The 17100-nt window shown below is 43.2% G+C and overlaps 1 protein-coding gene across 2 annotated transcripts in view; it reads right to left on the bottom strand.

The window, feature by feature from the left end:
- EEFSEC (eukaryotic elongation factor, selenocysteine-tRNA specific) overlaps positions 1-17100 on the bottom strand; it is a 104907-nt gene that overhangs the window by 31764 nt on the left and 56043 nt on the right. For both annotated transcript variants that reach the window (XM_030501018.2, XM_030501017.1), the window contains exons 5-6: positions 15037-15675; positions 5298-5454 (exon numbers count right to left, since the gene is read on the bottom strand). In XM_030501018.2, the coding sequence (XP_030356878.1) occupies positions 5298-5454; positions 15037-15675 (796 nt within the window). The remainder of the gene's footprint in view (positions 1-5297; positions 5455-15036; positions 15676-17100) is intronic.

The raw sequence follows: 17100 nt of genomic DNA, 5'->3' as shown, positions 1-17100 counted from the left end.
ACTTCCTTAAATGCTAAAATCTCACTTTTAAACCCACGATTTTTAATTGGAATTGCATTGATGCAGAGTAGTGCTGTTCATGTGCAGCTCTTACCTTAAAGCTGCCCCACCATGTCACGAACAACTTTGAAACCAGTGTGGGATCCCAGGCAACGTAAAAAGTACATGGCAACATACAAAATCGCCACAGACACACCATCTCCACAGCACATTATGGGGGAAACAGATATTTAGCACTTCTACCCTTAATTTCACATATAAGAACACAAGGGATTCTCAAGAATAAAGCACACTGGTTAATTCTTACCACTTCATGTCATCTCATACCAAAGCTGTAGGATCCTAGACACATTGCATTCCCTAATCTAGGGAGCACATCCATGGGACCACTTCAGAACAGGCTTTATGGTGCATTTAACCCCCCCATCACAACAAGCAGTGGGAACAGTGGAGACAGACCTGCTTTCTCATATGCAATGGACATTATAAATGCAAGGCAAGAAGTTACAAACGCAGTTTGTCTTCACCTCTTGTAAAAGCCTCAAAACTTCCGTTATCCTGCACAAGTAAAAAGAAGAGCAAAGAAAAAAAAACTTGTATTCTAATATTCTCATTTGTGTCTCCTCTTATGAAATAGGTGCCTTTCATTACATTTAGATTTGCTCACTTGAGAAGCATGTTCAGCTGTTGGGAGTGTCAGATACGCTTCATTCACATTAAGAAACATGGTAGCTTTTAACTCATGTCACATACAGCAATTTTTACTGTATTGACTCAGAAAGAGAAGAAGAGAATCACAGTCAAACACGCTGCAGTGCCTCAGACAGGACGAGCACTTCACCAGCAGCTAGACAGCGAGGACAGAAAAGAAAGTGAACTACGCCTGAGTTACCACATATGCTCCAATTAGAGTTAAAAGTCACTACATTTCACAGCAATCAAACACAAGTGCAACATACCAAGACCAATGAAATGGGCATATCCAGAGCCAATCTCTGTCAGGATTCAGCAAACTGAGCAGAGTTTTACAGGGTCAGTTCTTGTTTGAGAGACAGTTTAAACAAAATCCACAATTAGCACTAAGTTATTCCAACCATTCGCTGAACTTCCCCCTGAATTTCTTATCACCTGGCATGACATTCCTAGGTGCACCCTGTGTTGAAATAAGCATTTTTGAAAGACTGTCATTGTTAGCTTTTGTCTTCTTTAGAATAAGATACTTAAACATACAGCTCCTGCTTCCCTAGACTGGTTCTGGACTTCAAAGGTGAACAGTTCTTTTCACTCACTTACCTTACCTGTACAACGCAGAGCTCCCAGTTACAACTTGAACCCAAGAAGCACCTCATCCGTCCCTCACACACACACACAACTCATACTGCAGTGCAGTTTAAACTGCCATTCAAACCCTGGTTGGCTTTGAAGCAGCTTATTCAACTAAGCAAAAACATTTGAGTTTAGAGATTATGTCTCTACGTTTAACGCATTTGGTCATACAACCCCCCTGGTACCTAAGCGTCATCCTGCCAATTAACACATCTTAAAGCTTGTTCCTCAGTTGAAACCCAAAGAGCTCCACAAGCCAGCCCTGCAGAAGGGCAGCTCTGCCAGAAAATACTTCTTTTTATTTGTTTTAAACTAGATGCTGCTGCAAACAGTCTAGAAACTAGGTTATACTTTGTCATTCAAGCAATAAAAGCATGCCTGAACACAAAAACAAGATGAAAAATACACTGTCCTCCTACTCCCCACCACCCTGCCCTCTCCGTTTCACCCCAACACAGGCACTAGGAAACATCCAGGCAAACTACGCGAGTGTTCTCAAAGTGGATCTACATCATCTTCCTCTGCAAAGATAACCTGGCAGCACAAGAAATCTCTGCTAAACAACATCTCTCAATAGCCAAGTTATACTTTGCTTTATTTCATGTTATTGACTTTACTTCTACCTCCTTAGACCACCCTCAGGGATTCTTCTCCATTATGCTCTTCAAATACTTGCAGATAATCATATCTCCCACTTAGACATCATTTAGCCAAGTTTTATGCATTTCTTTTCATCTTCTTTCCCTCATAAATCAATCCCTTCAGCCTCTCCAGCATTCTTGCTGCTCTTCCCTGAATTTCTTCCAAACTACCGACATCTTTCAGCGGCTGAGGAACTTCCAATTGCATGCTGTACTCTAGATGTGTTTTTGTACTCTAACGGAAGATAATTAAGCCTTTTCAAGAAATATTAATGCTCCAAGCCTGGAATAAATCTAAATCAGAGATTATTTTTTTCCCCTAGAATGGATAGTAATTATCCCCATTTCACAAGCAGAAGAGCAGAGCGAAGTATCTGACTTATTGCTGCACACAAGCAGTGCCAGAATAAGAAACAGATCCATGTTCTGCCATTCCCAGTCGTGCTCTGCCAAGTTTCAGCCCACAGACGATGTAAGACAACGTTCCCAGGCTGTGATCCGCAGAGAAACACAAGCCATTTCCAAGTGACTATGGAACAACACTTGGGGAGCCCAACAGTTGCCCAGTGAGTCGACACAGTGCTGGAGGCTGTTGGCACCAGTGAGACTAAGAACACCCCATAAATGCATGACAGTCTGCTATGACCTTAAGTAGTCAGGACACAAGGCTCTGATATATCTACCTCATTTTTATTGCTATTTAGAGGTTTGTTCCTAAAACCAGCCCTCAGTTATAGAATCACAGAATGGTTGGGGTTGGAAGGGACCTTGAACACTGCCAGGGATGGGGCAGCCACAGCTTCTCTGGGCACCCTGTGCCAGCGCCTCAGCACCCTCACAGGGAAGAACTTCTGCCTAACAGCTCATCTCAATCTCCCCTCTGGCAGGTTAAAGCCATTCCCCTTGTCCTGTCCCTACAAGCCCTTGTCCAAAGCCCCTCTCCAGGTTTCTTGTAGCCCCTTTAGGCACTGGAGCTGCTCTAAGGTCTCCCCAGAGCCTTCTCTTCTCCGGGCTGAGCAAGCCTAACTTATCCTCAGGTTAACTACCTGAACAATTTATTCCATTCCAGAAGTTAAGACTGGTTTCAAATATGAGAGGACTGACCGACTGCGAGGCTGAGGCAGTTTAACTCACACATTTCCTTCCCTTCCCTCCCACTCCCTGATACATTCGTGAAGGAATCATGGGGAAGTAACTTCAGAAGAATTAAAAGAGAGCTCTTCACAAAAGAATTCTGTAAAAGACTCTGGATGAGGGGAGGCTGAGAATGGGGGGAAGGGAGAGAAGAGGCTGATCAGTAAAACTTAAGAAAACAAACAAAAAACCCCCAAACCCCACAAACAGGATGCAGACACATTAAAAAAGCAACACTGATCTAACAAAGGAATGTGAACTACAGTTGACTTAAACAGCATCACAGCAATAGTCCTCCCCCTCCACACAAATCTCTGCAGCTCTTAAAGACACAGGGTTTAGGCCCCTCCAAAGTCTGTGTTTCTTTCCCCTGCTAGCCACACACTGGTTGACACTCTTAGCTTGAGCTAATTTAGCTTATTGCCTTTTCTTTCCAGACAACAGGAGTGCCCAAGTTTGACCAGACTCCAGCAAAGCAAACTAACTGTATTATTCTGCTAGCCTTCGAGAGGTATTAAATTCTAGCATTCTGCTACATATTCTTCTCATTGAAAGAACAAACTAGAAAGGCTCTTCTGTTTCATGGTCTGCTGTTAAACATCAGAAGAGTATAACCAAGATTAGATAACAAACACCTTGGTGAAAGGTATCATTTCTTCCCACTAACTCAATATCCAGAGCAAGAAGCTATTTTCCAAGCTAGTGTATGATTTTCTTAATGCGACTGCTGGTTTGCAATTACAGCTCCTGCTTACAGGTGACACAGCCTCCTTACGAGGCTTCTCCCCATCCCATGAACCACCATTTTCTCCATCCACAATGTGGAAATGGCAACATAAATGCCATCCCTCCCGTTGTCCTTTCATCATATTTTTACCTCCGGGAGAGAAAAGCTACTAAGAACACTACATTTTTAAGCAAGATAGCATCTTGACTTTCAGCTTGAACCCTTTTCAGCTGTAAGGTCACTACGCATCATTCCACCACCCACCAAAAGCAGCCTATTCTCAGTGAATGCTTAAAAGCTTTTCTGTGCTAGAAAATGCAAAACATACGTGTATCTGGTGAAACCTCTTGCTTTACACATGCACTGTGCTTGCTAATTAGGCTCCCAGACCTATTTGCAAAGTCTAGCAAAACTAAGATAGAACACAGGAGGGGTTTTGTCCAGTCCAAAATTCTTGTCTTGTGATAGGAAGAAAGAAAATTTGCTGAGGGTCAAAATTAGTGCTCTTGCATCAAGCCTTAAATTAAACAGAAAACACCCCATCTTCAGCAAGAAATCAGGAAACTTAAGGCTTCTCTGTAGGCAAGTCACTATGCGATTGCTTGCTGTCACAGAACATCACAATTTGTTTCCTTCACTTGTAGAACAGAAGTAATGTCTCTAAAGAGGGTGGAGGATTAACTAGTGACAAGTGGGCTGGAGACACTACAGAAATACAGAAGTACTCCTAAGTATCCTTAAAATCTTATCCCACAATCATGAGCTAAATGCAGCACCTATTCAAAAGCGCCTTTTGAAAAGGCTCAGAACAACTTTCTTACCTCAAAAGAAGGAGAAAACCAACCACAATAGTGACACTTTTAAACTCCAGCACCCATCGTTCCGCATGCTCTAACCCAAAGAGGCATAAATCCCTGCTGTAATTCACCGAGGATAAAAAATACAGTAATATATAATATCATAAAGCCAGGAGACACAAGCAATAAAAAAACCTCTCAAGATCTCGAAAGACTCATTTATCAAGCAGGTTTTGCTTGAAGACAAGTTAGATAATAACATGCAGAACAGAGCCACTTTAAGGCACTTACATCCACTATACCATATTTAATACGTAGCTACAGGTAAAAATGGTTGCAGGTTGGCTTTCCTTTCTTTGTTCAGAAGGGCCTTGGTGCAAATTATACTGATACTAAGAGAGGAGAGATTTCCACAAACCATTTCTATGGTACTGACACTTAAGAAGTCATTTTAAGACCCGAGTTCATTGACACAGAAGATGTGGATTCAGGCCACCCAGTCTCACAGCCACCATCACTCAATTAGAAGAGGTACGATCCACCAAATCAATGGTTCAACTGGGTCTGAAGTTTCAAAACTTCAGGAGGCTACTGGTAACAGTCAGATTTGCAAAACAGAAAGATCCTCTGCACTTGACACCGATCAGTATTTGCCAGCTGACAAGCACCTACCTGGGATTCGAATTTTAAACTTGCCGCTTTGTCCAAAGCCACCATCTATTATCCCATCCTCTCCAGTGGACAGCTTCACTTTTAGACCCACGAAAATCTGGATGTTTGTTTCCTTTTTAAACAAGGAACGACCAATCACACTGTAATCATCCATTACCTGCAAGAGAAACAGGGCTTCATGAGCAAAGTGACAATTATACCTCTGAGGTACACCCAGCTCAGTGACTTCCAGCACCTTGCCCTTGGAAAACCATTTACCTTCGAATGAACAGAATTCTCGAAGAGTCATCAGAAATGCTGAGTTTAAGACAATTTGTGTCTAAAACCATAGAAGACTTTGTGAGTTAATATATTTCTGCTTTCACCTCCTTTCTTACAATCTAGGAAGAACAAAAACCTGCATCAGAACATGCTGTAAAGATCAGTTAATTGTCTCTTCTGCTTTGAAACCTTCCAATGGAAGTCACTGAAGTACCTGTGCTCACAAAAAGTTTATTCCACTACTTATCCCACAGCCAAATATGTTATCACCTACACAAATGTTCTGTCTCTTAGCTTCAGACCTGCCCTCCAACAGCTACACTTCTGAAAATGTGCCAGAATTACTCTGAGTTTCTAAATAGAGCCTGTTAAATATTCACCTTTACACACACATGGATTTGTGAAACTAAAAGCCTTATGACCATTGTATCCAATTTTAATTTCAAGGTTTGTAACCCAGTGGGAAGAGCCATTCCAAGTCCAATTGTTAATTAAGCTATCAGGAACAAGCGGCAGCAAGACTGGGGGGTGAGGAGAGATAACCAACCCTCCCTCAGGCATTGCGAAGGGTAAGGTGCACTCAAGTGAGCCTAATCCTGTAGGTGTGAATATCCTCATCTACCTCACGCCTGGCCTTACTCTATCTCACAGTTGTGGCAAGAATATTTATTTATCAGAAGAAATAAGGGGATATCACTTAAATATTTTCAAGACTATTTTGTGAAAGTGTGTGTGTGTGTTCCAGCTCTTCTTCACATCTTCAGAGCAAATTTTAGGTAAACCTAAGGGTTTCAAGGACTAAAGTGACTTAGAAAAGAATTATAACTGATTTTGAACACTCACCTTTACTCCTTTAAATAAGGACTCAAAGTATTGCTGTTTATTAAGCTACTCTCCTTCCCTGAAGCCTCCTCAATAGACGGCAGTGCACATATAGACTGAAATCCCTGGCGCTGTTTATGATGTTGTTACATGTATGTGCCTCTTAATGCCAATCTCAGTATGGCAGTAAATCTAACATCAAGAAATTCCATTTTTTGTTTTATTTTAAATGGGCTTTACTTGCCCTTGAGAGGGCTGTGCAGCATTAGGGAGCACTGGCAGTACCTCATCCTGTGTCAGACCCCAGGCAGGATGAGAAATGGCTACAGCCCCTCTTCCTCCTCCATGGGGAGATGACCAGAGCCCAGGCAGCTCCACTCTAGCTGGGTGCAGAGTCCAGGCTGCAGGCAGCAGCATCCCAATGTCCCAACAACATTTGCTGCTGGATCACCCATTCATTTGTTCCCAAAAATCTGTGTTTCTGGGTTTTGGTGCATCTGTCCTCTCCCCCCACTCAACAAGCACTGCTTCAAAACACCTTGTGAACCATTAAAAGTAGCACCACTGCTCAGCAACCTCTAGCTTGTATTTAAAACTGAATAATGTCTTTTACTAGAGTCACTGATAACAGGTGGTGGTAGAGGGGGAAGATAAGCTCTCAGGCACACTTGCCTTTCTTCAGGTCTGAAATAGAAGACTAGCAGCAAAAGCAGCTGTTAATTCCAACCTGCAGAAGCACTTGCATTCTTTAAAACCTTCTTTATTTTTCCAGTTGCATTATCTGGTGAATACACTTCTTCCTACAAGTCTTTTATTCCTAAAACAAGAATGTCAAAACTGAACATTTGTCTCCTCCCCGCTGGCTACATGCTCCTTACCCCTGTGGTTGAAGCACACTCTGACTCCCACCCTCCAATGAGGATCTTTCACGTATCTTGTTTTTGTAGTTATCCCCCCAAAATGGCACAGGAAGCCAACTTTCAAGACAACACAAACATCTTTTATTTTTCCAAGAGCACTTCAAAGTATCTTTAACTTAATTAAAAAGGAATTACAGGGTGAGCACTCATACCAGGCTCAATGGGTCAGTTCAGAGCCTCCCCGGCAAGGCTGTCAGAAAGAACTCGGGATGAGTTCTGTGAACGAGCGTTACACGCATCATGTACCTTTGGAATAAAACCTTTATGACCCAAAGTCCTAGTCTTGTACACTAAATACTACACATCATACACTACGTACTACATATCCCATCCTGTGTCTCCCCAGCCACCCTAGCACCAGTTCACCCCTGAAGACTAAATAAGAGGATGCCTGCTGTAACAAGAACTGAGATAACTGATCCACCTCTTCAGTAACACAAACGGGTGAAGAGGAGATAATTGCTACAAAGGAAATCTCATTTTCTCAACTTTAAGACCATGTGAGAAAACTAAAAGAAAAATCAAAGTTTTTGTTTCAGTCCTGCTTTGTAAGCAGGCACAGAAGTGCGTGTTGTGCTCTCCAACTGAAACTCAACACTTCCAATTACTTTACCAGCAATTTACCTCCAATCGCTGGGGTTTAAGTTAATCCCCTTCGAGTTCTCAGAACATCTACAATGGCAATCACTTTGCCTATTAGCTGAGCAGCCTTTTGGGAGATCTTTCTGCTTTGCTCTCACTCTTTTTTGTTATAAAATATTATTAACTTAAGAAGCCAAGTGCTGCAGCGGCAGGAAGGGATCCGCAGCCTGCGCCGCAGCAGCAGCAAGGGGCCCAGCGACCAGGGCAGACTAATTTTATTAACTTCAGGGAAACTTCAAAAAGCTTTAGGGCTTTAATGCCAGACAGAGACGACCCCAAAAGTCAGTTTAAGTGCTGCATAAACAAAGGATTAGGGCAAGCAAAAGCTGAAGGCTCCTTGCATTTCTTGTTTATACTGTCAGAGGAGCAGGCGGGCTGAGAGAGCGCTGCCTCCCTGCTCTAATCCCTGCGGTGTACAGTGGCGGTTCAGTTCACTGACCTACATTACCATAATATTTTCTTAAATTTATGGGCAGAGGTGCTGCATCAAACTCACTTAAGGACTTTAAAAAAAGAAGAAAAAGGGTAGGGGGGGAGAAATACCCAGAAGAGAAAAATTGTGCTGGTACAGCCTCCCCCTCTCCCTTAGGTTAGATCAGCAGCTTAGAAAGGGATTTCAAGTTCAAAAGGAACGTCTCTGTTACTCTTGTTTTATGGCTTAGACCAGAGGACACAATAGCACTGAGTTTATGAAATATCCCTTCCCACTCAGCTTTTGTGTTTGCAGGGAAAAAGTAAACAGCCCTTTCTAGCCATAGATGAAGCGCGAGCATCCCTACGGCACTTCTGCTAATACTAACAAGTTCACAAGGAACATTAACCACTTCACACTCCCCATCTAAGCAGCACTTATGCCACCATATATTGTTTGTAAAACCACAGTTAACATTACACTCAGTGCAAACCATAGTATAATTCCAAGGAAAATAACTGTGATTTCCCTTTGAACAGGGACACAAGCTGTACTGCACAGCCTGTTAAACCACCCTGGTTGATAAGATAACTCAGAAATTGCTGTCAGCTAAACACCCCCCAACAACCCTTCACACACATCTTGAGAGCAAATAACTCCATGTCCTAATATATCTGTAGGAAAAAAAAACCAAAAGGGGGGATCAGATCAGAAACACACAGGAGGAACCAAAGTGGTGCCAGAATGAGAAGGGAAATAAGGAACGGTCTGAGACAGAGAAAGCAAAAGCACTGCATATTAAATACTAGAAAGAGGCAGGCACAGAGAGACAAAGAATAACCTTTTCTGATTTAATCTAAATTTTATGGGTTTAAATAGAAATAAAACATTTTTTTTAAAAGGATAAAAACAGGTCTGAGGATTATTCTCAAACTGATAAATGAAGCCAAAGCAGAAAACAACAGGAGAGGAAAAAAAGAACAAAAAGAACCTCTGACTAACACCGAAAACACAAAGAATTTTTATTGCATTTTTGTACTTTAGGACAAGTACACTTGAGACATCTTCATCATGATCCCTGAACAGCTCATTTATTTCTAGAGAACAGTTCCGAGCACTTTTCATTTCTGTGTCAGAAATGGGAATATTCTGGAGGCTGAAAGTTCCTGTTCTTTTTTAAAAACACAGCTTCATGTACTGAGAAAGTGACAGGACACGAAGATGCAAAAAGGTGAAGGAGAAAGGAACAGAGAAGGACACAGAACAGAGGCTTACAAAGTCCTCCCTGGAAATCAAGCAGGAGACAAGGACAGGCTTGCAGAGAGCTGCCTCTTGGAAGAGACCCACATCCCCTTCTGAAGGCACCACATGGATGTACAAACATCCCAAGGCTGTCCCTTCCCCATGTCATCTCCAGCTTCAGTGTGGGGATCCTTTGCCCAAAGGCCAACGGTCCATCATCTCCCTTGGGTTATAGTCTCCTTCTGCTGTTTGGTCAACAAGGTCTGTTAATATCAAGCAATACTTGTCTGTGCCACGTTGCCACACAACTCAAATCCTAGGGAAGGTGCGCAGGAGAGGGATGGTCACAGTTCAATAATATGTATGTTGAGTTTTACTTCACCTTTTTACTTTCAAAATGTTGAAGAAATTACATTTATATAAAACCTCAGTTATTTAAGTTGCAGAATTGGGCACTTAAGAAGTTAAGAAATGCCAGATGTCCACAGAACCTTATTCCTGTCCCTCTTTGATATGCCCCATGATACAGTCTTTACATGACCACATCCAAAACAATTTCACAGGAACCCTGCCTTATTAAGTGCACAGGGGAACAGAATTAATGTTGCATAGGCAACTGTAAATCTGGCATTTCCTAACTTCCAAGTGCTTGATTTTGCAACCTAAGTAACATTTTTAATTTATTTTTGTATCCAATAAATAAAATGGAGCACTGGTTGCCTCGCTGACAAACCGATTCCCCCACAGGTGACTCTTGCACAACCTCAGAAAAATCAAGACCAGCTGTCCATACACTTGCAAGACCCAAAAAGCATGTCTGCATTTTAAATTTAATAATATAAATAACAACCATAGGTGTTACTCAAACCTTGCAAAATTCTACTGGCCAGTCACGTGCAGCAAGCCATTCTTTTGTTGGTGAGTGAACAAAATACTCATCTCTTCATATGAGTGAGCAGCAGATTCTGTGCTTGGCCAGTACACTTTTATGACAAATATATTCTACTGCATTAATCCATATGCTGCGTCAGACAGCAAACATCACCCTTCTTTTCTCAGCACTGGTATTTGTTTAATAAGCACACAGCCCTCCCTCCTCCTTCCCCTTTCCCCCACTAAGCTTCTCAAACCCTTTTACTCAAAGCCTAAACAAGAGCCAATAAATAAATGCATCTTTTATATTCCTGCTTTACAGTGCATTTTAACTAGTGAACGTGCTGTGCACTTTTATTCACCTGAGTGCCTTCATCCCTGTATTATGACTGTATTTAGCATACCATCAGCAGCCAGGCAGAACCAAACAAACTCATGTGCAGACTTCAAAGCAGGGAAAATATTAATTGTGGCGTCTGCGTGTTTACAGTGGATGGAGCGACATCCACCTCGGCCCTGCTGCGGTCACCGCGGGTCCCGCAGGCAGCCAGCTACTGCAGTGCCCACAGGCAGCACACAGCTTTCACTGGGCAGCTTGGTCCTGTTGCTCACCTTGTGCCTGGGTTTGTCCACACACCGCATCAGTCACCCAGAAAGCATCACTGCCTGGCTGAAGGCTGTGTTTTACTTGCTATCCTGCTGGCACTACAGTGCCACTATAAGAACAGCAGATGAACCATCAGCCCCAGCAAGGCCATGAAACATCCTTTATCTATACATAAGTTAGATGAAAGAATCAGCAGCCCTGAGGAGAAGGACTTGGGGGTTTTGGGTGATGAGAAGCCCCTCATAACCCAGCAGTGTGTACTTGCTTTTGCTCTTCCATTCAGGCTTCAGAAGAAATGCACTGATTAAAACCTTGATAACTTACCCTGCTTTCCCATCTTGCTCCTGCAACAATACTTATCTCTTTGGGGACACTTAGTACCAAAATTCAACCAACCAGTCACATGTTTTTATTAAGCACTAAGTGACTCTTCCATCCTGCCAAACATAAGCACATAAGGTATGCAATGGCCTCGGTCCCAACAGGAGCAAGTGCAGTAAGAAAACTCACTATCCAGCAACCCACAAAACTTGGGAACAGAGTGGCAGTGAGTAACACCAGGACATCCCATGGCTGTGAGATATGGAAGGGAACTGCTGAAGAAACACATGCAGTGTGATTGCCATCAAATAAATAAAGCCTAAGAGCAATGCAAATAATGAGAAAAATACGTTAAAAACTTTTAAATACACAGAGAAAATGAATTCTTCTTAATGTTTAGAGCAACACAGAGAAAGCATCTTTAGGAAGGACAAACCCATTCTCATAGGAAAACATTCTGCTATGCTTAAAACGGGAAACAATCACAGCTGAGACTTGCGTATATTTTTCACCATACAGGCTTGTAAGTGCAGAAGGTGCAGCCTGTGCTACGCAAGCAAGGCAGAGGGTTTTCCTTCTCCTTTTGTTTCTGACAGAGCTACTGATTTACGAGCATCCTCAACAATAGGACCCAGTGGCAACCATCCTAAGATAAATCCTGCTGGTGCAAACACTTTCATAACAGGCAGAATATCTGAGTCACGCAGGAAAGCATGATGCACTTCTACTGTTCACCTTGCAGTTGAAACTCTCTGCTCTCAACCTGTGTGTCCATGGAAGCCAAAGAGCAAATAATGTGACAAATAGAAAGGATCTATCCCAGGAACTGAGTAACTGCTTCATGAGTCAGGCTGGAACCAACCTGCAATGCTGTGCAGATGTAAAACTGAGAGGAAGATATTTCAGAGATGGTGTTGGGATGAATACAAGTGTGTCTGCCCACAGAACTGCCAAGAGCTGACTAGTGAGCTGGGGGTCTCCAGAAGAAGATGATCAAGGACAGCAGTTGCTGTTTATCTTCATAATCTGCATGTCTCCAGGTCCAGGGGCTGCTGACCTGCTGTAGCTGAGCAAACCCACATTCACCCCCACCACCCTCTACCACTTCAGAGGGACAAAACTTCCTCACAGCACCTCGTTTGCCCCTTTTTTCAGAGACTCCCACATCGCACTCCTTGAAGCAACACTGGTGCTCACAATAGCACTCTCAGCCTTGCCTTTACCCTGTTATCAGTACAAGCCACTTGTTGCCAGCCTGGCTCTTTTTCCTATCAAAAGCACATTTGTCAGGCAGCCAAGGCTCTGCAAAAATAAAGTGTCCAGAGGGCGACAGTCTCTGCCTCCATGTAACCACGCCAGAAAGATGCTCGACAGAAACTTCCTTCCACTGAACTTCTCCCCCCTCTCTGCAGAAGAAAACTGGACTCGTATTTCACATCATTTTAAAATCATCAAGTCAAGCAAACACAAACCTCTGCCACCAAGTTCTGAGAGAATGGCAGATTTTTATTTTCCTTACAACTAACCCCTAAAAGGCTTACTCTAACCACAAATCAAATCTGGTCTGCAGTAAAACAGGAGCAGTCACACACGACAGTTCAAAAAAGAGAAAAATCGTAACTGCAGTTTGAATCATGCAGCTTTTCCAAAGCCAAGCTGCAATCCCAGCATGGTTAGAAGCAGGTTTCCTGCACTATGCAGCACCTCACACAACGCTAACTTCCCCCAAAGAGCAATGATACATAATATAAAGCGAAATTTCTCAGGTACTACAATAACCCATCCCTAAAGAAAAAAATCAAAGATCAGCAGATAAAAAAGGATGTGAAAGGAGGCTCAAGGTAAATTCAAAGTTTCTGATGAACAGCCACAGTAAGGCTTTGGCTCTTTCTCTCCTAGTGCTTCACTCCACATTAGAGAGACAGGGTACCAAAAGGAAACAGTGAGCAGCACAAAAAGCAGCGAAAGGGTACCTGAATTTTTGTAGAACATTCACCATCACTCGAGCAGATGAGAAAACCCAGGAAGCTTAAGTGTGAATTTTCACTAAAATCTACTAATTCAAGACAGTTTGCAAGTTTAAACGTGATTTATAAAAGATGATGTTTACCCAGTTCATGGATCTGATTTCCATGTGAAACAGCAAAATTGTCACACTTGCTCTTAGAGAGCCAAAAAATCTTTGAGAATAAATGTTCTTCTTTTATTAAAAAAACCCCAAACAGCAAAAATACCACCCAAAACCCCTAAAAAACCCCATCGCCAAACCACCAACTTAAAATCCAGGAGGGTACTGTGCCCGAGGGGCCCAAAAGAAAAGCCCCATGATGCTGAAACTTAATGAATTTACAGTTCTTACTATTCCATCAGTGCTCCGAAATTAATCAGAGCACGAACAAAAAGCCAAACCATAAATGCCTGATTTCTCCTGGGTAAACGGGTAGTTAAACTGCAGGGAATTGATTCTAATTCCAGCAGCAGGCAGGGGGAGAGCCCCCATCACATCAGCAGCAGTGTTTTACAAAGGGGCACACTACTGAACCCCGATGCACCCCAGTCCTGGATGCACATTTCCAGCCAGTGCTGAGCCCGGGAAGGCGGCTGGTACAGCCCCTGCCTCCCTTCCCACCTTTCAGGATGCTCTGGAGCTCATTTTCCCCAGCAGCATTCTCTGGAGAAAAAGTTCACTTCTTGTGGAGGTAACCCGCATTTTTTAATTATTATTATGATTTTTATGCCTCCCCAGGGAGGGTGAGGAGGGGGGAGCTTCCTTGCTCAACAGAGAAAGAAATTTTCCTGCATCAGTGCCAAGAACAGACACCCTAAATTGAGTGATCCTAATCTCCAGCCATCAGCAGCAGGGTGGGACCAGCTGATTCAGACTTTCTATTAGCTAGTGACTTTGTGTACTAAAATAAGGCACTGTACCACCCAACGGTTCCTGCTGCTCGCTTCTCTGCAAGAGCACAGGCTCAATAGCAGCTCCCAACTGGAAGCACTTCCCCAGCTGGCACAACCCTCTTCCCACCGGCTCTCCCAAGTCTCTGCGTGCCCCCATGACTTCACACTGCCAGGGTTTCTCAGGACACTTGCTCCACCATCCTTTCATTGTGCATCGGGGAAAACACCAACTCTGAGTATCTGCAGTGCCACGGGAGGCAGAACCCGAGAACAAACCTGATCTGCAGACAGGCTGGTCGATAGCAACTGGTCATTCACAAGGCCAATTTGTATTCACGGAGCGTGTCCAGCTCTGGGGCCCCCAACACAAGAGGGATGTGGAGCTGTTGGAGTAAGTCCAGAGAACATACTTCCTGCTAGACCAGGCTGCTCCAAGCCCCTGTGTCCAACCTGGCCTTGAACACTGCCAGGGATGCGGCAGCCACAGCTTCTCTGTGCACCCTGTGCCAGCGCCTCAGCACCCTCACAGGGAAGAACTTATATTTAATCTAAATCTCCTGCTTAAGTTTTAACCCATTCCCCTTACGCTATCACTACAGTCCCTGTTAAATAGTCCCTCTCCAGCATCCTTGTATGCCCCTTTCACGCAGTCTTTACATTTCAATGTCCACCAAAATATGTATTTACACAGAACAAATATTCCCCCTCCCCATGTATGGCACTGAAAAGGCAGCTTACCCTTTCCACTTGTCCTTCTTTGTGCTTCAGCTTGTACACTTTCAGCTTTGGCAGGAAAGTCTCCGTGTAGTTCTTGTCTTCCATGCCTTGAAGCAGCACCCCATGGAATGCCAGCCTGCAGGTATTTGCGTGGATATCTGTATCCAGCTTAGAACCGATCACAAGACACAGCTTAGGACAAGTGACTGGTTTTTCAAACTCTAGCAAAGCCCACTGTTGTTTTGGGATCTGGACTCCTCCTGCCTGGTCATTCTCTTTGTTCTCTGAAGTATTTGAGTCCTTGGACAAATATGCCTCTTGGTAAAGATAATCTTTTTCAAAATCAAAAGCATTCTCTTGAATTTCTTCATTGAAGTCAGCAGGGGCTGGACTGAAAATCATCACTCGTCCCATAACTGTTTCATGGCCAACCGTGATATGGAACTTGGCCTTGGTCTGCAGAGCGCCTCGAAAATACTGGATTTTCTTCAGGGAAATGACTGCAGCATGAACAGTGTGAAGTGACTCTGGGGTGCAGATCAGGCCTCGTTCTAGCAGTTTGGGATCAAACTGGGTTACACAGATGCCCACTCTGTCACCCTGCATAGCGTAAGTCACAGGAGTATGGAACATCTGCATGGACTTGACTTTCTTTGTCACCTATTGAAAGAGCAAGAAAGCGCCATTACTTACCAGCTCTTAGCCTATGACATTCCATATATTTTAAAAAATCCTCAAAGCTTTCTTGCAAAGATTTGAATTTTCATCAATTCAGGGCTAACATCACTGTCACTAACGTGGGGTTCCACCTCTTTGCATTATTGTGAAGGGAAAGATACTGCCTTACTCAACCTACCGAAGATCAGCCCTTCATGCTGACCTGTCCAGTACCTTGCAGACAATTTAATCAGCCCATCTATATTTGGCCTAAATGTAAACAGTTCTTCCCCTTATATTCATGGTATTTATTCTTCTGAAGTTCCCATAGAGCAGAGGAGAGCAGGAGGAAATGAGACCACCACATTCAAGCCCATTCCTTTTTTTCCTACATGTTCTCAGTACCAGAATTGATTGTAAAAGCAGTATACAGCATAGAATTGGTGGGGGGGGAGAGGGGGGGAGGTGGGATTAGATCATACAAGAACTGAGTTGGAATTGCATCTCCTTCAAAAGGTCAGACATGGAACCAGCAGAGAAGTGAATCAGTGAGTTGATCTGTACCCACTGGATCAAGTAACAAGAGCCAGAGTAGCTCTAAATCATCAGCTTCCTGTTTTCTGAGCAGCCCATGAACACCAGTACAGTATTTCATTCCATTTCACTCTGACCCCAGCTGACAGACACATTTGTCCATGGTTTAAAATACTCCAAATGTAGCGTTTTCTTCAAGAGACTCAAAATTAAAATTCATCTTTGTTTTGTCTGGCCTTCAAAATACAAACCTGGAAGCACTGAAAGGGATACAACTGGCCCCTCAGCATTAGACTTGTTTCTCCTCTGCATACCTTGTTTCCCCATGTAAGGGGTCCCCACGAGTTACACCACAGCTCTAAACTTCCACATACTTTCTTTATTTGCACACCAATACAAATTTCCAGTAGGGAGTTGAGGCTGGACCACTGAGTCCTCCAAACTACTAACAGAATGACCTGAAACGCTTCAGAGCATTCTGCCCTGAGCAACACCAGTTCATAACCGAGAACAGCTACAAGCAGCATCTTCAACATCTTTGCATTTATTCTGAGCACCCAACTTTCATCCTCAAAATCCTGCCTGTAAAGCAACTTCATCTCATCCTGCCCATGAAACAGCGCAAGGCCTATTTTAGCAACCCACTAGACATTTTACTCTTCTTTGGGGGAATTAGGCACTTAAAAACAGAAAGAAAGTGAACAATATTGAGTGTAACTTTAATAAGAGACTTTATTGCATGCAAACAACGGAGGTAAACAAGGAAAACCAGTATAAAACTTGTTACAAACTTCACTAAGATTCACTCACATTTTGTTCCCCAATAACTGCACAAGGGAATTGATCATATCTCATCATATCAATCAAGACCCATGTGTTGAAATCTTACATCAT

Source organism: Strigops habroptila, chromosome 11, assembly GCF_004027225.2.
Source record: "Strigops habroptila isolate Jane chromosome 11, bStrHab1.2.pri, whole genome shotgun sequence".
Classification (NCBI taxonomy): Eukaryota; Metazoa; Chordata; class Aves; order Psittaciformes; family Psittacidae; genus Strigops; species Strigops habroptila.
Note: the sequence above shows the minus strand (reverse complement) of the source record. Positions and strands in the feature narration are given on the sequence as shown.